Genomic DNA, 21,425 nt, shown 5'->3' on the forward strand with positions numbered 1-21,425 from the left:
TGCATTCCACTGCAGGGCAGATGGAGTCACATTTTTCAGCTCTCCACTGAAAAGATTTACTATTGCGCCCACTATCTCTATGATTTGTAGGTACAACCCACTCTTCTCCCTCTGGCACAACAAGGCTGAAATATGTTGAGGAACATGCTTGGTTTTCACTTTTGCACTCTGCTGTCGTATTCTTGATTTGTCTCTTTTAGACTATCCTAGAGTCGAAGTTGTGGGCTTTTCTTCAATTTGCCTCATTAGATTCAGTCATTTACAAGATGTGTGTTATCAATATAGAAAAACTACCTTATGTATGGACCAGTACATACTCTTAATATCTTAATCTGTATTACAAAATAAATGTGCTAAACCATCTTCTCATTGTGATTAAACATAAGTGCCTTTTTTGCATGACCTGTATTCTTTTAAATATTTTAAGCATGAAACAGACTTGTACAGAATTCAATTTCAGTTCTTAGTACCACAAGACTTATTTCGGAATTTTATTCAAACTAAATTACTCATTTGTTTTCTACCTAGTAGTCTAATCATCATTTGTTGTTAATGTGTTAAAAATGCTAAAGACCTTTTATTGGTGCAGACATAGACCCATTTTTTTGGGTTCTACTCACTGGGGTGAATATGAAGAGGGGCAGTCAGGTGTCTGTTGTGGGGACTGGAAGGTTGTGTTTGGGGTCTTGCATTGAATGAGGCCTGTGTGTCTATTGGTGCAGCAATAGTTTATTTTTTCAGAGCATTTAAAGAGGTCCAGTGTGTAACATTTAGGAGGATTAATTGGAAATGGAATATAATATTCATAGATATGTTTTCATTAGTGTCTAACCACCTGAAAATAAGAATTGTTGTGTTTTTGTTACTTTAAAATTAGCCATTTATACCTACAAATAGTCCAGAAGGGACAAACCAAGCAATGGCTCGAGGGGCATTCACATCTTTCGTACGTTTTCGTAGCCACCGTAGTTTCTTCGCGCTTGGAAGGGTGGGATGAAGTGTAGGTCTAAACAAATGGATATGCTGTAAATATATTTTAATGTAATGGGTATCCTAAATTATGTTTTTGTTTGAAATCAATGGCATTTGTGACGTATTTTCTTGGTTTTCTTTAAAGGTTATAAAGTATTCATTACTTTTACTAGAAATATAACTGGTCTTATTGAGAGAATAAGAAACCAGCAAGAGATTTTATTAGTTGGGATATAAAATGCACTTGGTGGCATCCTGATTAATTATTTTCACCCAAAGCTTCTGTTACACACATTACATTTCCTCTAGATTTTTTTTAACCCTCAACCTTAAAGTTCAAACTGCTCCTATTGCTGACTAGTGCTAGCAAGCCCCAGGTGGCTATAGCGTGTGAGCATTTACACCCTGTTCACACAGGCCGTGTGGCATCTCTGCGCCATTCACACAGAGTGTCAGCTGCAGGGCTGCTGCTGCCAGCCCTGTTTCCCTATGCACTTTTCCCTGTATAAAGTTCATGAAAAATGTCAAGTTTCATATAGTTCATTTTACAATGCAATGTAGTTTAAACGTAAATGTGAAGAGAGGGGTAACCAGAAAGCAAGTATGGTTTGTTTACCCAAGAGAGAGACTACCAATAGATCCTTTTACTGGGCTCTTTTGCTGGAAGATATGCACGCACTGTAAAAATAGGCGAGATCTTGATTCTCTAGTGAAGCGTCGCTGCAGACGCAGCTGAGGCACATGTGAGACGTAGTGTGACTGCTCTAATCTGTTAACATGGGCACCAAAGTAAAAATCAAGACATTCTGCCAAGCACACGCAGGTGGTGTGAACAAGCTGTTCACCAACTTATCCTGCTATTGGTCAGTAACCATAACACTAGGTTCTAGGTTTAGGTCTAGGAGCTATGTTTTCGTCTGTGTACCAAATTACTCTTGTTATGTGTAGTCTGGTTTATTTGGCTGTTTGGTATGATTTAAAATGCAATATATATTTAATAATTTTACAATATATATTTGCAGAGACAATACTGGGTGGTTGATACATGTCCACTAGCACCACCTTAATTCCTTATAGTGCTTCATGTTATGCAAGCAGTCTGTTCACGTAGGATACTGTAAAAGGCAAATGGGAAATCCTACTGGGTTTTTTTGCTGTTGGGCCAAGGACCAACAAACGATCCTCTTTCAGGCCATTTATGCAGCCAACTGGCTCTTCCTCTGTCTTTTAACTTTACAACACATAAGCTTCAGTATTCAAGGAATGTTTGGCAAGTTTGATGCTACAGCCTGATTAAAACCCATGAATTAAGGAGCACAAGGATTACAAGGAACTGACAGAATGGCCTTCTTCCTGCATTAAATTAAATCCCCATTTCTGTCTCTCTTTGTATCCACAGACAGCCAAGTCTGTGCTGCCAAGGGCAGGGCACCATACCAGGGCGCTATAAGCTGTTTAACCTACATGAAAGGGCCACTGCTGAATAGAATAGATGACCCTGTCTTTCTGGTCACCATATCCTTCTCAAAAATCATTTGAAGTTAAGCTCTGTGTTAAATGAATCTCTGGTCCACAGAGATAAATCTCTACAGGAGGCCTTTTGACGGCCTCTTCTCTTTGTGGGATTGGCGATGAAAATTTCAAATGGGATATAACTGTATTAAAAGCGAAGATTAGCTTTACTGAAAATATACACCATCTAAGTCAAGATGCATTTTTGTGAAGTTTGTGTGTACATTTTGGCAGACGTATGTCAGGGAAGAAGACCTCAGCATTTAATTATCCTGAAATCTGTCTACTGGAAACCTAAGCTCACGAAATTCTTGACTTTGTATGCAGTCATTTATGAAAAGCAATTTGGATTTTCTGAAGCTTTTTAAATGGCTCTCATTGTGGAAACCAATGATAATGTGTTATCCAGTGAAAATTAGTTTTTTTTTTAATGTATTATGATTGAAAAGTTTTATACCCTGGAGCTAAATGTCCTAGGTTGAAGGTAAAAGCTTGATATATATATTCTCTGACAGAATAACCTGTGAGAACTGGGTTAAAAGGGAAAAAGAAATGCAATGTATGTTTTATACTTACAATTTATGGAGTTTTAACTGTACAAGAGGTTGCATATAGCACCAAGCATAAACTAATACACACGTAACTTGCAGCAAAACCATGAGTTGTTAACTTACGCACTACATACACTCTGATAGCATTATTATAATAGTAAACCTTGCTTTCTTCGTCCTTGTTCTTGTCTTTAGTCTTCTAATGTGTCTATATTTATATATTTTTATATTTTTTAACTTAGCTAGAGCTCTTCTTATGCCATGCTTCTTTGGCACTTTGCTTGCAGGTGTTGATTAATCGTGTTTTGTATGGGAACACTAGAGCGGCAGCATTAGTTCCACCTCTAAAAATACTATATCACAGGTTGGAACCAAAAAAAAGCAGGGGTGAAAAAAAAAAAGACCAAACTGAAAATGAAACAGTTACAGCCTTCATATAATGCAGTCACGTCCTTGTTGACTTTTTCATCCTTCATATCAAAATTAGATGGACTATTCTAAATATTATATCTTGCACTGTCAGTTTGCCAAAACAAAAAACCAAGAAAGCCTGGATGTCTTCCAGTAGTGAGATTGAAATTGTTGGATGATGTTGAACCTGATACAGGCTAATCTCTGGAAAGGCTCCATCCTTGTCGTCCTCACATTAAAGACACGAGCAGACACTGGCCAAACACTTCAAAGCACTGGGAGGAGAACAATCACTTTCAGAATTACTGGTTTCCTTTTAGCTTATCCCCTTTGCTGAGGAATTTCTTGCGTGTAAATAGTTGTTTGCGCGGATCTGATCAGTTGGAACCACACCCTACTATCGCTCGAAACTGTCTAGTCTCACTCACCAAAATCCCTGCAGCCTTATCACCGAACCACGAACACAACCTCTCCATTGCTCTGTCAGATTCAACTGACAGACATGACTGACAGCTTTATCTCTTGGATGTGAGTAGGTTTTTGATCTCTTGATCTTTTCTCACATATGAACCCACATCAAAGGCTTTAAGCTATTCAAAGAAGGTGGAGAATATGGCATCCTGTGTTCGTGTGAGCTAATCCAAACCAGGAGGAAGCAGAAGAGAGGAATGAAGACTGATAGATGGCCTGACATACAGGCGTAGCTTGTGGCATTGCCAGACCAGGAGTACTGTGAAGCCTGTAGATTCCAGCACTGCATTCAAAGTCTTTGTTTAAGAATCTGTCACTGTGCTATATTACAGCCACTTTTGTGTTTGTCTTATGCCCAGAGTGTCCTTTTGTTGATTTGTGCGCTTCTGAAGCTATAATAAATATTTTTAATTCTGCAAATTTGGAGCTTTCAATTGTCTTTACTTTATGTTCATGTAGATTCATAACTTAGATATTAAACTATAAATGTTTACACTGATAGATCTATCAAATTCAGAGAAATATTGTTGCCTACAGTACATGTTAGCAGAATGCTATCAGCTAAAATGACCACAGAGCATCACTGTGGTTGCGAGGTAACCTTGAACACCACAGGAAGCCCGTGCCTGCCCACTGTTTGCCAACAAATGCAGCTCCCTGTAAAACCACATACTTTTTTTTTACATTGTTTATGTACGGATTAAACGAATGGAAGATGGAAGGCATATTTTTAAACTTTGGTCAGAGCCAGCCAAGCTGTTTCTGGTGTCTTCTGGTCTTTGTGCTAATCCAAGCTACACTAATTGCCTCCAGCTCTAAACTTTTCCTTTTAAGCAATTTTATTCAAATGGTCATTGAATCAAATGACTCTGGATAATGGGAAGGATCAGTTTCAGGTCCACTGAGAATAAACTTTGCATCTCTAAACAGCTTTTAGCCACATTCAGCTGTTCTGGCATGCACAGACACACCTTTCCCACCTCACCCCCATACCCCCAACGTATGGGCTTTGTTCAAGGTGGTCAATGTATTGTCGGAAATCACAGAAAATAACAAGCGCCACCAACTAACCTCTTTTATAAACTCCACTTAATTAGTGGGCAGGTGCTTGAAATTGAGCCATCAGGTGTGACTCAGCACAGGCCTTTACTAATGAAACTGCAAACTATTTTGCTTGACATTACCTGTTAGCGCAGTGAAAAAAAACAGGGAAAGTCCAAATGAAACGCTCAAAGACATAAAGAAAATCTCACGATGGTGACCACCTGGATGAAATTTGTGTGTATATTTGAGTGTACCTAAATTGCCCTGTTTATAGAAATGTGGTATCATGTTTCCAAACTGTAAAATTATGGAATAAACTGTATAAAGTACCACAGCACATTTTAAAGGGATTCCTCAGCTTGTTTGACTGACAAAGCAGTAGTTTCAGACTCTTGACTTCAGTAGACCTTTTCAATAAATAAAACTGACAATATGTTCTTACGGGTTGTCAACGCAGTGAAATTGGCCATTTTTCATTGCACTTAGTCAGGCAGCTATTTCTCACCTCCAGCTGTGCAGTGATTTATGGCCCGGTACTGTGTCTATTTTGACCTCTCTGTCGCACACTGTATTTACGCTTGTTCAACAGAGTCACTTAAGTAGAAATACAAGCCTTTAATCACAGGCTTCCTGATTTACACCTTTTTATATACCTCCACCTTTAACTTCATAGAGCTGTTCTTTTTTTGTTTTGTTCTTTAAAAAAAGCTCCATAGCTTGACAGCATTCATCTGTACGCAGATAATTATAGAAATTAAAGATCTCAATGGACATTGAACAGTAAACTGTGATGTGTAATATGAAGCAATAAATAACAAACAAAGACATACACATTTCACCTTGTGAGGCAGCTGAACAAAGCAAAGAAGCATAGCAAAGAAATAACAAGATGTGAATCCACCTTGCCAGCTTTCAGTCTATGCATTTGAGACAATCAGGAAGTTCTGGCAGCTATGCTTTCAATATGAAGATTCAACTATTCCTTTTTTTCAGTTCACTAAACTCCAGCAGTTGTTGTGGAGGAAACGCAGCTACATGAGGCTCATGTTTAAGCCTACCTCATATTTTAATGCCTTTCTTTGTCATCTGTCCACCATCATGTTGCCCTCTGTTAACTATCACTCTTCTCTGCTTCCACCACAGTTAGGTTTGTGGTTTGTGGTCATTTTGAGACTTTGTTTGTAAAGTGCCATCCTCCTTCTTAGCAAAATGACTAATACATCCCTCTTGTTAACATGCCATCCCATGTCTCCATCCCCTAGTACCAAAAAGGTCACTTATAGCATGATCCAGACCTAGACACCATCATTATACCTATACCCTATACATTATTGATTATTCTAGTCTTTGTGGCACTGGTTTAAGACACCAGAAAACACACAGACCAATTGCATGCGCTGTAAATCATCTCACATGATACTACGGTAATCAAATCTGGTGTTCCAATAAGCATTACGACTTTACGTGAATGAGATACACACAAACAGGGGAGATAAGACTGAGAAATAAGAAAAGTAATTTCACATGGCATGCTCTAAAAAGAGAAAAGTTTGAGAACATTTCCTCGAGCAGAGGTCCGGAACATCGTAATTGCCAACTCGCGTTATGAACTCATTGATCCTTCATCTGACTGACGTCTGTGCAAGTAAGATGGCCCAGACTCCCAACCATGGCTCTGAAATATCAATTGCCTAACTGTACTATGTCTTGATAAATCAATGATGCTGTCCATGGTGTTGAAGTAGCAGATGGATTTGTATTTGTGCCTTTTTCTCTCAGTGCAGCCCTTCTGTCAGTTTAGTCTGGGATCTACAATATTCTCTAAACTATAATTTATGTAGAAACGGTCTTCTGATCACACGGGTGTTGCCAATGGAGGAGCCTCCCCATCCCTTCGATAGCTCAGTTGGTAGAGCGGAGGACTGTAGAAGTATCACTGCTGGAAATCCTTAGGTCGCTGGTTCGAATCCGGCTCGAAGGAGACACGTTTTTGGGGGCGGCAGTAGCTCAGTTTGTAGGGACTTTGCTTGGGAACCAGAGGGTCGCTGGTTTAAGTCCCACAGACCACAGTATGGAGTGTGGACTGGTAGCTGGAGAGGTCCCAGTTTCACCTCCTGTGCACTGCCTATGGATGCCCACTGCACCTAATGTACATAGTAATGTATATAGGATGTGTCAAAGGACATGTATGTAAAATGCTATATATACAACATTACAGCAGTGCGTATATACTGTGAAATGACAATAAAGTCTGATATTTGTATTTAAAAATGTATAAATTGCCTGCTGGTATTTGGTTCATTGATCTGATTGGTTGAAGTTTGCTGTGATAAATGGAGAGACATAGATGTGCCTGCCCTTTTCCAAACTGTTTCTAATGATAACTTCTTATGTGATTCTGTGTAACAAACTAGTTAATTCAAAATTAGCAGAGAAGGCAGAGAGAAGAAAATCTAGTTTCTAAAAAAGGTCTGGCTTTTCTCTCTACAACCATTTTGGGGAAGTACTTGGGAGTGACTTTAACTGGCAGGGACTGTGATCTGTGAAAGCATTCAAACAAGCCTTAATGTCAGCAAGGGAGAATGGGGGAAGTATAACTGAGATACACAGGATATGTTTAGATGTAAAAATTATGTTCATATGAAACTATTTTTCCCTTAAGTTAAAATTCTGATAAATTATCTCCTTGTTCTTGTTATGGAAGATATGAAGAGCTCTATTTACATCAGTCATTATGAAAAACAGCCGCAGTATCATGCAGGTCAGGTTAATGAAAAAATTTGCAGAAAAGGCAGAGAGAAGAAAATCTAGTTGCAACTAAAGTAATCAAGGAGCAGATTGGTATTTTACAATACTTAGAAAAAGTGCAGAGCAAGACGGAAAAGGGGAGATGAAAGGAACAAAAGTCAAAATCACCAATCAGAAGAATGGCCTTTATTATAACATTCAGGTTTGGCAGCATTGTGAGCACACAGAAAACAAAAAAAAAGGCCCTGGAACAAGTGGGACTCTTCATCTGTGGAGGATTAAGTGTTCATTATCACAAAGTGCAGACCACAGGATAACCTTCAGGCAAGTACAAAAGGTATAATCTGAGGTGAAATCTCAGAAAACAAGTGTTTGTTCATTCTCTCCAGCTGTTGAACAAACCTTGCTTTAACATCACTTTTACAGTTGACTTTAAATGGCCTAAAAATCCTATTTTGACAAAAACTGGCAAGTAATTGTTAAGTGGGTTGTTTTGATATAAGCATACACTTGTAGGGAATGTAGCTTTTCTGACTGGACTTAATTATACACAAGTACATGAACTTAATGGAGAGGAGCTTATGGTCAGCCACAAAATGTCTCACTTAAATATCCTCCTCAGTTTTCATTGGCTAGTTCGAGAACGGACCCTGCTAAAAAAGGAAAAGGGGAACAAAAACAATCTTTCTCAGTTGTTTAAACTTGAACTCCAACGGGGTGATAGGAGGTAGAGTTTGGGGTCATCAGTGCAAGAGTGATTCTCCTCCATGCAGTGCCTCCCTGCGCACATCAAAGGTCCTCAGCTTGAGTAGATAGCTGGTCAACCTGGTGAGCAAAAACAGCTGGGCCAGAGCAAAACAAAGATGATATAAGCAGCTTCCTCCTTGGTGGCAGCAGCAGAGCAGTCAACAATGATAAGCCCCAGCCTATATTGTGTTTGAAGCATAGTATCCCCCACTACCACCAGACCCATGTAATGCAAGAGGAAATATAAACTGTGATCTCTTGAACCCTGTCAAAAAAAAAAGGTCTGGCTTTTCTCTCTACAACCATTTTAGGGAAGTAGTGGGAGTGACTTTAACTAGCAGGGACTGTGATCTGTAAAAACATTCAAACAAGCCTTAATGTCAGCAAGGGAGAATTGGGGAAGTATAACGGAGATACATGGGATATGATTAGATGTAAAAATTATGTTCATGTGAAAAGATTCCTCCCTTGAGTTAAAAGTCTGATAAATTGTCTCTTTGTTTTTGTTATGGAAGATATGAAGAGGTATGTTTACAACAGCCATTAGGAAAATGTGTCAATGAAAGACAACAGTGCTCTTCAATATGCTTATACACTTCCTGAAACAAAACTCTTAACATCTCCCTTGTTAATTCAATAAACCGACTGATGTAACATAGACAACACTAAGCATGTTGACAGACACAACAGCAAAATACAGATGTATCTTAAATGAGTCACACTGAGTTCTACAGGCTGCAGCGACGGCAGAGCGTACATATGGACAGAAAGCTTTTTTTTAAAAAGAAGAAGTTTTCCTGGACTGCATCCAAAGTAGAGGTAAACAATTTCGTGGGATACACAATTTCCCATTGGATTTAGCTGACGGTGCTCCAGGCCTGAATGACACGGGGTAAGCAATGATTCAATTTCAGAGGTTGTCTGGAAGTCTAAATCTTCAGTTTTAGCTACCAAGATTTGAAGGGAATAAACTGTTTGTCCATTTACACTGGAGTTCTCATATAATTCAAACAAAATTACAAGGTTAATGGGATGGAGCTGTGTGAGGGATTATGCAAGATTATGTAAATTAAAGAGCTAATATGAATATTGTGTGCACGCACTGTAGGTTGATGAGATTACTTTTAGTGTTGAATGGGGAATAAGGTTAACTCTCTTCCATTATGTTAATGCTTTTATGTCAGTTAACCTCTGACTTCTTCTCAATCTTATCTTCTCAATTAAAGGACCAGTGTGTAGGATTTAAAGGCATTCTAGTCCAGTTCTATTTGGCCATGTTTTATAAGTTAGTGAAAAAGTTTGTTTGTTTGTTTTGTGTGACTCTTGTATAGAGGAGAAAGAGGCAGAGTGAAATAAATTTAATTGTCCTCATAAAATAGATGCTTAGTCTCGTGATGTAGTAGCTATGTAAGATACTGTGGCTGGTGAGCTAACTGCTAATTTATTAGCCAGCCAGTGACATGATAGCATTCTATCCCAGGCAAGAGATGCATTTGTACCAAAAACTCCTGTCTCACAACTGATGGTAAACCTGCCTCTTCTGTGACAAGGTTTATACTGCAGGGTAATCCAAAAATATATTAATATATAATAAAACATGAAAATGCTAGCTTCCACTTTGGACTCTCCAGCTCTCGATTGCCTCAAATTTCGGCACTGTCAAGAAGGTCCTATGGCCCATTCAGTACTGTCCCTCCAGTACTTGGCTCAAAGTGACATCACTGTCCCTGATTACATTGACTTTGGAGAGCAGGAGGGGCCACCCAGACCCCCTCATCCCCCCGGGGCCATCCAGAGCCACAGCCATGTCTGTTGAAAGTGTGAATCAAGGATCTCACAGTCAGGCTGTTACACCTCCATCTGGGCCCCTGAATTAAATATCAGCTAGGCAGACGGGTTCCCTGCCTGAAAGCTTGAGGGACCAGGAACTGGGGCCAATTAACCCATGCCCAGTCTATTCAGACCTCACTTTGTAGCCAATTAAAAGGGCATATTACAGAAGGGGATCAAGAGGGATGATAAAACGGTTTGGATTTGATTTGACATCAGACACACAGTGTACTGTTTGCATAAAACCATAGAGACTGGACGCTTTGTTGTTACAATAGCAGTCATCATAAGCTAAATAAACACATTCAGAATACTCTGGAAAACCACTAATAATAACTAGGTCAGCTTGAGGGATTTTGCTTCCCTTAAAGCGCACCAGCATTTATTACATATTTGCCTCTAGTGATTTGAGAGCTCTTTTTGTTGAACCCTTTGAAAGTGAACACAGAAAATCTTGCCTTGACATCGGGCACTATGTCACATTATGTAACTATGTCATCAGACACAAGTTGATCTTCATTACAGCTCGGTTCCTCTTCTCCATCTCTGGCACTTATCTGGTATGAGGAAATACTTCCGCAGATGAGACGAAGACAGGAAACACAGTGAATGACAGGAGCAGAAGTGAGCAGAATCACGACAGTTGTTTTCTTCTACTATTGTAACAGATGGAGATGATCATAGATATGGCACAATCACAAGCTCTTTAATGTCCAACAGCTAGTAATAAAAAGGTGCTACTGAGCAAATCCTGTCACTTAAGAAGCCTTATTATTTATTTCCTGTCAAGCAAACTAATCCCGGTCATTATGTCCCTTGTTGCTGGTTATTTAAATAGATTTTTATAGAGGTGCTATGAGGATGTTTCAATGGGAAAAACATTTGTAGGTTAAGATTCAGACAGTGTTTGATTTAACTTTTATAGAGTGGTGCTATGAGTGTCCCCAAATCTTTGTACTGTGCGGGCTGTAAGTATTAGGACAGTGACATGTTTTTCATTGTTTTGGCTCTAGTCCAGCACATTGAATTTGAAATGAAACACTTGCTATGTGGTTGAAGTGGTTTCTACATTGCAGGGACTGGAGTAGGGGTTTATATGAAAATGTATACAATGTCTACATGGTTTATGGGTATTAGGCCTACAAGTTAGATAATGTATTTCAGAGTCATCTTTTGTTATGTTTGCTGAAATTATCTTTATATCCCTAATCAAATTCTCGGGGGGAAAAAAAATAAAGAAATCCAGTATCTGGGACTGTTGCAGGTGTGTAATAAGCCATTCTACCTACCTGCCTACCTGCACACCTTCTGCCTGTGCACCGGCATGAAAATGTGTTTTTGGAGGAGTGGCTTTGGAGAGAGGCCTGCAAGGAGGGGTTGGGATTTTTTTGGTTGTAGACTTAAAAATGTAACATTACCTACCCTAGCTTTAAGTTAAGGTGAAAGTTAAGGTGTTTACCTCTTATTCTTTTTTTATCAAATACATTTTTCATAAAGGCAAAACAAAACTGTACGCATACTTAAAAATTGGCCCTCACGCCAAAATATTCTGGGTTATATTGGGTTATCTCCTACAGTCTCTAAGAATCTGAAATGTCCTGGTGAGCAATTTTCCTCTTAATTTGTTATTAGTGGTGGTGTTTGTTTTGTGAGAATTGAGATTCACGGGTATACAATTAATGGGAAACAGATGGATCATGGCTTGCCTATAAAAAAAAAAGAGAATTGTTTTCATTTTCCCAATGCACTGATCTTTTGCTGGTGGTGCTGACACAACTGCTATGGGGATTGAAACTGGGAAAGTAAAAAGCTGGATCAGTAAACTCTTCCAGCTGACAACCTTCAAGGAATTCCTGCCAGGTACAGTATTGCATACATTGATTTGAAAAGGTTGGAGGGTTGGGAATAGACACCTTCTTTGGTTTATCAGCTTTGATTTAAAACATACCATAATGTTTGCTTTGCTTTTTCCCTTTGTCTGAGAACCTGCTGCTTTCACACACACGCACACGCACAGACATTAACACACATGTTCCTATTTGTGAGCTGGCAGGGAAAATTCTTGGAGATATAATCTTTACAACATTTGTAACAAGGAATTCATTGCATTCAGCTCTCAGTACGCCCCCTCCGAATAGCTAACATTTTACATCAATCTATTCCCCCAGGGTAGGAAAAAGTGTAATGATGGTGAAACTAAAAGAAACAGGTGTTCTTCTAGCTACGGGTATCTTTGAAGGTGCTCAGGGTTACAGAAAGATTGTGAATCACTGCTAATTGCATGAAATTATAGTTGTGTGGTGCAAAATGAACTCATTCTGCAGCTCGAGTTATAGTAGTACTTTGGGGGGATGTAGATGCCATGAATTATAGAATGACAAGGGTATTTCTAGATGTTAGCCGAACAATGACTCTGGTTTACTGGAAACGCTGTAGGGGATTTACAGAAAGCGCACTTGATTATGATGATTGGGCTACATTTCAAAAGCAAATTTTTAATTCGATCACATGGAAAAAATTCCAACTCAGTTTCAGATCCGCCAAATTAAAGAACAAAAGAAAATGTGCCACTTGGAGACTTGTTGGATTAAATCCACTGAGTTCAATGTGGTCAGAATACTGGCATTGCCTTGAGCCTGTGCTATTGTTTGTAAAAAAGTAAAAGACTGCTGCAGGGCTTTCTGTACAATAGCTCTTCTCTCAAGAGAAGATTTATTGAAATTATTTTATTTTATTTTTAATTGACAACACCGTCTCTAATTGTAAAATACACATACTCTATAGCTGAGCTGCTCAACTAACTGCACCAGAACAAAAGCATTTGCAACAGATATTTACATGAGAGGGTGGCCTCTCATTGTTCAGTTGCTTTATCAGAAAAGGCAGCCGTGACTAAACCAATTCAGAGTAGACAATAAAAGTCATTTGTATTATTTGACAGGCAAAAACCAATATCTAGGATAAATAATGCAAAAGCCAGCCAGGAAAAATATCTAGCTGATGATAAATCTTGAAACTCCTTTCATAATATTTCAGTAACGTAATATACTATCTTAATTTGATGAAATATTATACAGTGTATTGCTGGCTGCATAATACATAATGGGGGCCCCTTGGGTCAGAGAGATTTTGATTGGATTGACATGATTCGCGGGGCCCCACACAATTGCATGTCCAGTGTATAGGGTGGGCTAGTACTGTAGGTAGTCACACAGTTACTCTCTCAAAGGGATCGTAAACGTGCTTCTAGTGACTCTCAAAGCTCCATCAGACTCTCCAGCGGAGATACTGAGAGTTTGATGTTAGCTTCTCATGGCTGGCAGCCTCCTACAGTCGTTTTTAGGAGACAATGAGGTTGTAGTTACCCTTTAATGTGATGTCTTATACTAGTGTGAGTACATACTACAAGTTTAAGTATCAGTGGGTTTGAGTTACTAGCCCACTGGCTTACAAAGTATAGTCAGCAGATGGACTCTATCTGGCTCAGTTGGTGGTCGAAGCAGGAAGAGTTGTTAACCTCTAACCAGATGTTAGCCAAACCCTACCTATATTTCATACCTCCCTTTTTACTGCCCTTTATTCTTATTTTTCTTTTTTATTGGATATTCATACAATTTGGATTAGTTTTATACATGAGGATGACAGGGAGTAACTTGTCAAACTTTGTACTTAAATAAAATGTTTAGATACTGAGTATCTATAAACTAGTATAACTACTATTTAACAATATAGTATAATTAATCAAGTATTAACAATTAATCATATGATACATTGCATTTAGTTTTTTTAAATTAAACAAATTTCATGTGGTTTCTGTGGTTTATTCACCACAGTTGTTTTGCCATCAGGTCATGCTTGGAATGATTGCACCAAATGACGACATAAGTCACATATTTCTAAATATATTCCTGTGACCTCTTCATGTGAATGGAAAAAGTTAGTTGCCACACACCTTCAGAGAACTGAGAGCAGACTCTTGACTAATAGTTTCCCTCCTACTTAAGATTCACTTCTTTTTTTTAAGGGCTTGAAGTTTGTCATTTATTTGCCAGTCATATTCTGGGTTGCAAATGTAACAGTTCATCTTGAAAAGACTGCTTCTCAATCAGGGCTTAAAAATCAGCAGACTGACTTGGAACAAACTTTGACAAAGGACCTAGAAAGGAAATAATTAAAAGCGCAAGTGATTATTATAAGGATACCTTGGTCTACTCTTTGCATATTATGGCATCCTTTACTGCACTTGGTCTTTTCATTCTGTTGGAATTCATCAACCTCTCAGCAGCAAACAAGGACACCTGTGAACTCTATGCAGCTGTTGGGCAGAGTCTGACTCTGCCATTGAACTACAACAGACTGGAAAACTCACATGTGCTGAAATGGTTTCATAATGACACAATCATTTTGTACAGAGAGAAAGGCAAAGTGTCTATTGGAAAACCAGCGGACGTCTCTGCAACCGGATCTCTTTCGCTGAAGAGCCTACTGTTCTCAAGTGCTGGGGTTTACGAAGCAAATGTGCTGAATCCCAATGGTACACTGGCTTTATCATGGACTGGTCGTCTCTGTATGATGGACAAGGTATCCAAACCTCAACTCACTTATCGCTGTGACTTCAAGTCTAGTGCTGTTAATCTAAATTGCTATGTAGATAAACCTCAGGGTTTGGTGTTCTCATGGACACTCGATGAAAAGACCTTAACAAGCGAAACAAGACAAACATTGAGCATATCATTGGCACAGCTGAAAGGAGAGAGGGACTTTTCATGTAGTGCGGCAAACAAAGTCAGCACTCAGAAGAGTGACACTGTCCGTCCAACCTGTAAAAGTCCATCACCGTCGCCACCACCTTTGCTCTGTTTTACATCCAAAACTGTTTTAGCAGTGGTAGCAGGAGGAGCAGGTCTGATTCTGCTTTTGATCACTATTATCATCATATTGTGTTGCTGCTACAGTTGCAAGAAAAACCAAATGAGACTCAAAGATAAAGGGGGGCTCAGGATGCTTTCTCTCAGCAAACGAGAGCCGGACTCCATCAGCCCAGACTATGAGACTATGCACCCGTCTAAGGACTCTCCACCTGTGAGCCCAGAGCCTCCACCCAGAACCTGTTATGAGAGTGTTTCTGAGCCCGAGACTGAAAGCAGGCCTCCTCAGTTATCCACAGCTGCGGAAGGACAACAACCTTCACCGGTGCCGAAGCCGAGGACGAAGAGCCCCCAGGCACCAAACATCTGAATGTGGAAATAAGCACTGGAGGAAGAACAGTAATTAAGACAAAGAGACATGTTGGTTTTTTTTTGGGGGGGGGGGGGGTGAAAAACATGCAACTGAACCAAAATGAACAAAACCATTTCAATAAATAGAATAAATGGGCTTAATCATGGTGGGCTTGGGAGGGAGAACCTGAGGTAGCAATATTTTCTTTTCTTAGCAACTTTAAATGTGATATCATGGCTTATCTGTGTTGAATTTGTTATTGTTAAATTTTGTAGATATGGTGGTGGTGTTAAGGGTTGTACACAGTATGATACAAGAATCTGTTCCGGGTGCATTTCTATATTGTTCATGGTGTTATGAATAAAGCAATTTTCAGACAAAAATATATTTTTGCATTCAATTGTTGATATAGTATTAAAGGGTAAGCTGTCAGCTCTTTTTAACTTTTTTTATTTTGTCAGCTCTTTCTAACTTCTCTAACCCTGTCTGTGGCACTCAGCCCCAAGCTCATTGGTTCCAACCAAATAGTTTTGAGCACAGGCTAAATGGTTTTATTAAAAGAAAATAAAGGCGCAATGTGGTTTTTATCAAACATTAAAATGAGTAGATTGTGTGTTTGACTAATTTCAGCAACAGATTAACACATGTTTGGTGCTCTAGCAGGTATTTACAACACCAGGATGGTGTGCGTGTGGGTGTGTGTGTGTGTGAGAGAGAAAACAAAAAAAAGTGATTCTTATTTTCAGGTAATGAAAACATAGCCATGAATATTATATTGCATTTGTGCAAACAGATGCTCCTAAATGTTACACACTGGACTTTTTAAGTTTGTTTTTGTAAAAATTATTTGGTATGGTTTGAGAACTAGCACAAAAAGACGTCATAGACAAATATGAAAAAGCCTGTTTTTACCTCTTCTGTCTGAGACACAACAACATTTTTAGCAGCTCCACTGATAATTGCATACACTGTAATCTTTCAAGAACAATTGGGTTTTACTGTAATCACACTGTATGTTTACATGTATGCTGTTTAAAATGAATAAGGTTGTCAGAAACGATCTTACATCTCATATGTGTAAATAAAACTACATTAAGCAGCTTATCTGTGTCAAACACAGCCCTTTGTTCCAGCTTCTTATATGTCAGCATTCTTGCACTTATTAAAATTTGCTTGCTTGCAAGAAGTTATTAAAGGGAAAAAAAATCAATAGAGGAATGGATTAGCAAAGGCAAATATCTATTATCTCCAGTGGGTAAATGGTAATCCACACATGAAAGTGTTTGCTGTCTCGCCTAATGCTGTGTGACAGCCACATAATGGAATCCCCCTGAGCGTCATCGCCTAAAACTTACAAGCCAATGTCATCTTTTGTCAGTCCCTGCTCCACTCCTGCTCGCTTTACATGGCTGAAATTTCAGTCCAGCCGGCAGGGATTTGGCAGTGAAGCTGGTATCTGCTGCTGGAACAATGCCATTTGTCTTTCTTGAGAAACACTGAGACTTGGCTGGCAACGCGCCTCGTCACTTCCCCTCACCAGCTAAAAATGTGCACCATATACATACACAGATAGAGCAAAATATGCACATACATAGGGATACTGTATTCTCACATACAGTACACACACACACACACACACACACACACACACACACACACACACACACACACACACACACACACGCACACACACAAGGGACCATATTTCATGATACAACTTAATGAAACACATGTAATATGCCTTTGCCAGATCTGCCCTGGAAATGGAAGGGAAATACTTCTGAAATGTGTTTAATCAGTGGATCTTGGAGTCTAGAGGATATACCCTTTTGATCTTGGAGTGTGTGTGTCCAGGAAAAGGGTCAATTACCCATGGAAACTATTTATACTTATGTCAGATAATTCTCATTACAGTTCTCTTGTTGTCACAGGCTGCCAAGTCTGGGGAAAGTACAAACCAAATCAGAAAATCAGAGGTCAGCCAGTGTGGTGGCCTTTTCATCAGATTTGTCTGAAAATACAGGGATGATTATGACCTATTAGCATTCTTGAGCCAACTTAGCACTGGTCCTTTTTTGGAAACTTAGAATGCAAAGCAGTGAGTTAGTTGAATCCTCCAATCAGTCCTCAGTTTATTGAGAATGTGGCCAGTTCAAATAGAAATATAATGAGTTTGAAAACCTTTCAAAGTAATTTAACGTGGAAACCGAGTAGAAAGTTTAGGTTGTTGAACACAGGATACAATGTTGTTAAATCCCTTTTCAAATGTCCCATTAAGAATCAAATTCACAGTATCTGTCAACACTTCAATCTTATTTATTTGTTCTAATCAATCTGTATACCTCACACTTTAGTTCACACACTTTTTTCACACCCCACATGCAATTTGTGGACTGGTTCTGCACAGTCTGTGGCTGTCTGCAACACAGCAAATCTATTTCACAAATTTGCTGAGGAATCAGGCTGCACTGATTTTCAGGAGGCAAAATACTTTCCAGACCTCAGCAAGATTGTGTGCCTCATAGACAGTGGATGTCTGAGGAAAAAGAAGGAGTTTTCTAACATCAGAAGACTCTAATCTGCATTGTTAATAGATTGTATCAAAGAATGTAAGTAACTACCTGAAAGTATAAGCAATTGTAGCTGAAACATAATTTCAAAAATAACTAGGAGGCCAAACAATTGTAAATTGTGCAATAATTTCTTGGTGACTTGGGGGCAGCAGAAACAAGCTGTTATCACTGACATGTCATCACTTTTTAAATTGGTATGGCGAATTTCCAGCTGTTATGAAGCAACATTAAAATTCATTGGAGCTGAGTTTCTATCCACCTGATTAATGTAGGTCTCACTCTCTTGTAGCCTTGTTTTTCTCTGAAAACAGCTTCCAACAATGACACTGTGAGAGAGGTGAGATTAAACCAAAACAGCGGTAGTAGTGTCAGACGTGAGCTGAATGTTATCTGAATCATGTCATCCCAATGTTAAGTCTATGGCCCAAGTGGGTAAGACCAGGAGGGGAAACACTACACTACATGCACATGCGCAGTAGCCTGCACTACGCTGAAGCTAGAAGGTATGTCAGTTGCTGACGCCACGGTACCCTGAGAACACAGTGGGCTTATTCACTGCTGCACTAACTCTGCCTGCATATTAAATGTTTCATTAACACTCATTTAACACTGTGAAACAGTCAAAGTTTAGTTAGATTTAGGCAACAGAAGTACAGGGTTAGAAAAAGTTTATGTTTAGGGTTAAAATAAGTACCAGGCTGGGGTGAAAATAGCAAAGGACAAACTTAGTACCTATAGAGCAAAGAATTCCACAAGGGGAGGAGAATGGATGAGTGGAACAAACACAGGACTTTCACAGGTTTGATTCCTGTGTGAAACCAATAATCAAAAAAGTTGTTATTTAAAAAAAATATTTCTATCTCTTTTCCGCCATTTTTAATATCCAGTGATTGTCACAGGAAACAGAAATATGAATCTACCATGTGTAGATGCATTTTCATTGCGATGTTTTGCATACGAATTAGGTAGAGTTAATGTGTTGTGGCTGTGGATGGCCACAACCATAGCGTCTTTGTTGGCTTATGCCACCAAGTGAGCAATTTTCATTCAAGTGAGTAGGCACAATCTTTGAGTCTGGTATCCAGTTCCTATAATAAATCCATGGGTTCAACCTGTTTTAATTTAGGAAAGTGTAAATCTCCTCTTAGTAAACACTTGTAGGCTAAGTTTGAAATCAAAAAGAGCGAGTGCAAGTGCCTCCTAAGTCTACAGGGAATTATTCAGTTTTTGTTTTAGGTATTATTTTGATGCTGCAAAAGGATAATATGCATAAACCATCTGTCCATACTGTGAAGGTGCCACTAAAGAGAGATGTACTGTAGAGGGGATTTTCCAGTGTCTTCGTCAGTGGGACAGACACATGGAATCATGGGTAATTAAAACCAGGACCACCTGACTAGAGGACCTTTGGTACAGTAAGAGTCCTTAAACGACCTGAAAGGTATTACATGTTGCTCACATCAATTTGGCACAGGCTTAGTATCCTCTGGAAAAGGAGGTCATCCGACATTTCAGATGAAATAAAGTGTACACCAAAAAGCTTGTATGACAACACATCCTGTCCTAGGAAAGTCTGACTGTTGTGTGTGCTTCTTTGTCATGGTTACACAAGGATAGCTTATTGAATCTCTGTTTATAAAAGGATTGTTTTTTTTAACCGGATTTCTCTAGCAGAGCAGTTTCTCAGTCTGTACTTTGCTCCCTTGCCAAATATTCCATCGTTGTCTACTTTTACATGGTGGAAGCGACTCCTGCAGAGACTGACTTCATGAAACCCCGTGACAAATAGGCTTCCAGCACATCTCTGAACAATTTTATAATTTTCTTCATGGATGACTTAAAGTTGCAGAAAGCACATGTTTTTAACAATGCATTTGAAAAAAAGGGTTGATAGATTTTTGGATTAATTTCTCTGTTTTGATGATGAAGTCTTCTAAAAGAACAATTCAAACGAGTTCATGCATTTATTGCGGACATTGAGGATACATCTAAACACACATATCTGGCAATGGCTCTGTGTGACCTCTACTTTCTGAGCGGCAAATGTACAATTATCACCTTAAAACCAGCTTTGCGGAATCCTAATGAAAAATTGCTGGTTGAGTCTCAAATTTGGCATCTGCAGTGGTTAGGAATGCATGTATAAACCACTTTGGGTACCATATCATGTGTCCAAGACATGAGATACGGGGGTCATACAGCAAAAAGAGATGGACAGAATCAATGTTCAGAACATAATTGACAGCAAGTAGAACAAATATTCCCATAATTTCATTCTAATGCCTCAGCAGCTGCTCTGAAGCCAAAGAGGAGAGGCTGGCGTGTGAAAAGAGAAAAGGCTGGGAAAACAACAGCCCTTTGTCAGACAGACCGACAGACAGGAGCACTGCTGCCATTTGTATCTAGTGAAGGAATGTGACAGCACCAAGGTCTACAGACATGATACAGAACATACGGTAACTGCTCTCAGGAGATACTAGGAAAATTGTTTAGTGGAGCAAAGAACTACTGCAATGTGGTTGTTGAATTGTGGAGTCAGTTAAAAATAATACTTGTAATATATGTCAAGATACTGTATGGCTCCACCGGGAATGTTGAATGACCCACTTTTTCCTTGTTTCCCCACAGAAGTTGCAGAAATACTAGTGCTGTCTTCTTTTCACCTGCCAGTAAAGAACTTCATCAAGAGATTGTACCCTCAGGAGGTTCATACTTTCTCCCCCAGAGAATTGCTTTACATTTGATATTCTGGAACATTAATGGCCGTTCGATAGGTGGACACAGTGACACACTGTACTTTTATATACCAACTCTATCAATAATGCTTTCCTTAGTGTGGTTGTGCTTAGATCATGTGATATTTCTACCTATCTTTAACTTTTTTGTCCTTGTTTTTAGCTCTATGTCAATACATCTTTCCTGTAAATTGTGTGTAGATATGTGAGAGCAACAAACCAGAGTCAAATTCCTTGTTATGTGTACACATGCTTGGCCAATTAAGATTCTGATTCTGATGTGAGAGATGTCTGCGGTGGTTAAGTGATCCTGGATCTTGTCTGTTTGTTATCCCTCACCAGGTGTATCTCACAGCTTGTCTCCATCTTGAGTACTGCATTGAATTCCAGGTGAAGCTCGCATTCAAGGGATGAGCCTAAACAAACATTCCAGGAGATTCAGCTGTAGACAAAAGAAAGGGGATAAACTCCAGTCCACAAATGCTGTAAAGCAGGCCTATCATTTCCACTACAAACAGAGCTCTGTAATAAAAATGCTTCTATCAGCCAAATTACCCATCCATGGTCTTGCACCTGATATAAATCAGATGGAAGAAAAATTCCAACTCCTG

General features: G+C 39.1%; 1 protein-coding gene and 1 non-coding gene across 2 annotated transcripts; both read left to right on the plus strand.

The window, feature by feature from the left end:
- The first annotated feature begins 6,852 nt into the window (after positions 1–6,852).
- On the plus strand, positions 6,853–6,942 carry trnay-gua (transfer RNA tyrosine (anticodon GUA)). The gene is given in 2 exon segments: positions 6,853–6,889; positions 6,907–6,942. It is a non-coding gene; the product is annotated as a tRNA-Tyr (tRNA).
- A 7,374-nt stretch (positions 6,943–14,316) lies between these two features.
- LOC127353293 (SLAM family member 6-like) lies at positions 14,317–15,889 on the plus strand. Its single transcript, XM_051382422.1, has one exon. The coding sequence runs from the start codon at positions 14,511–14,513 to the stop codon at positions 15,522–15,524; it is 1,014 nt and encodes a 337-aa protein (XP_051238382.1). The 5' UTR covers positions 14,317–14,510; the 3' UTR covers positions 15,525–15,889.
- The last annotated feature ends 5,536 nt before the right edge of the window (positions 15,890–21,425 follow it).

This window comes from Dicentrarchus labrax, unplaced genomic scaffold, assembly GCF_905237075.1.
Source record: "Dicentrarchus labrax unplaced genomic scaffold, dlabrax2021, whole genome shotgun sequence".
Classification (NCBI taxonomy): domain Eukaryota; kingdom Metazoa; phylum Chordata; class Actinopteri; family Moronidae; genus Dicentrarchus; species Dicentrarchus labrax.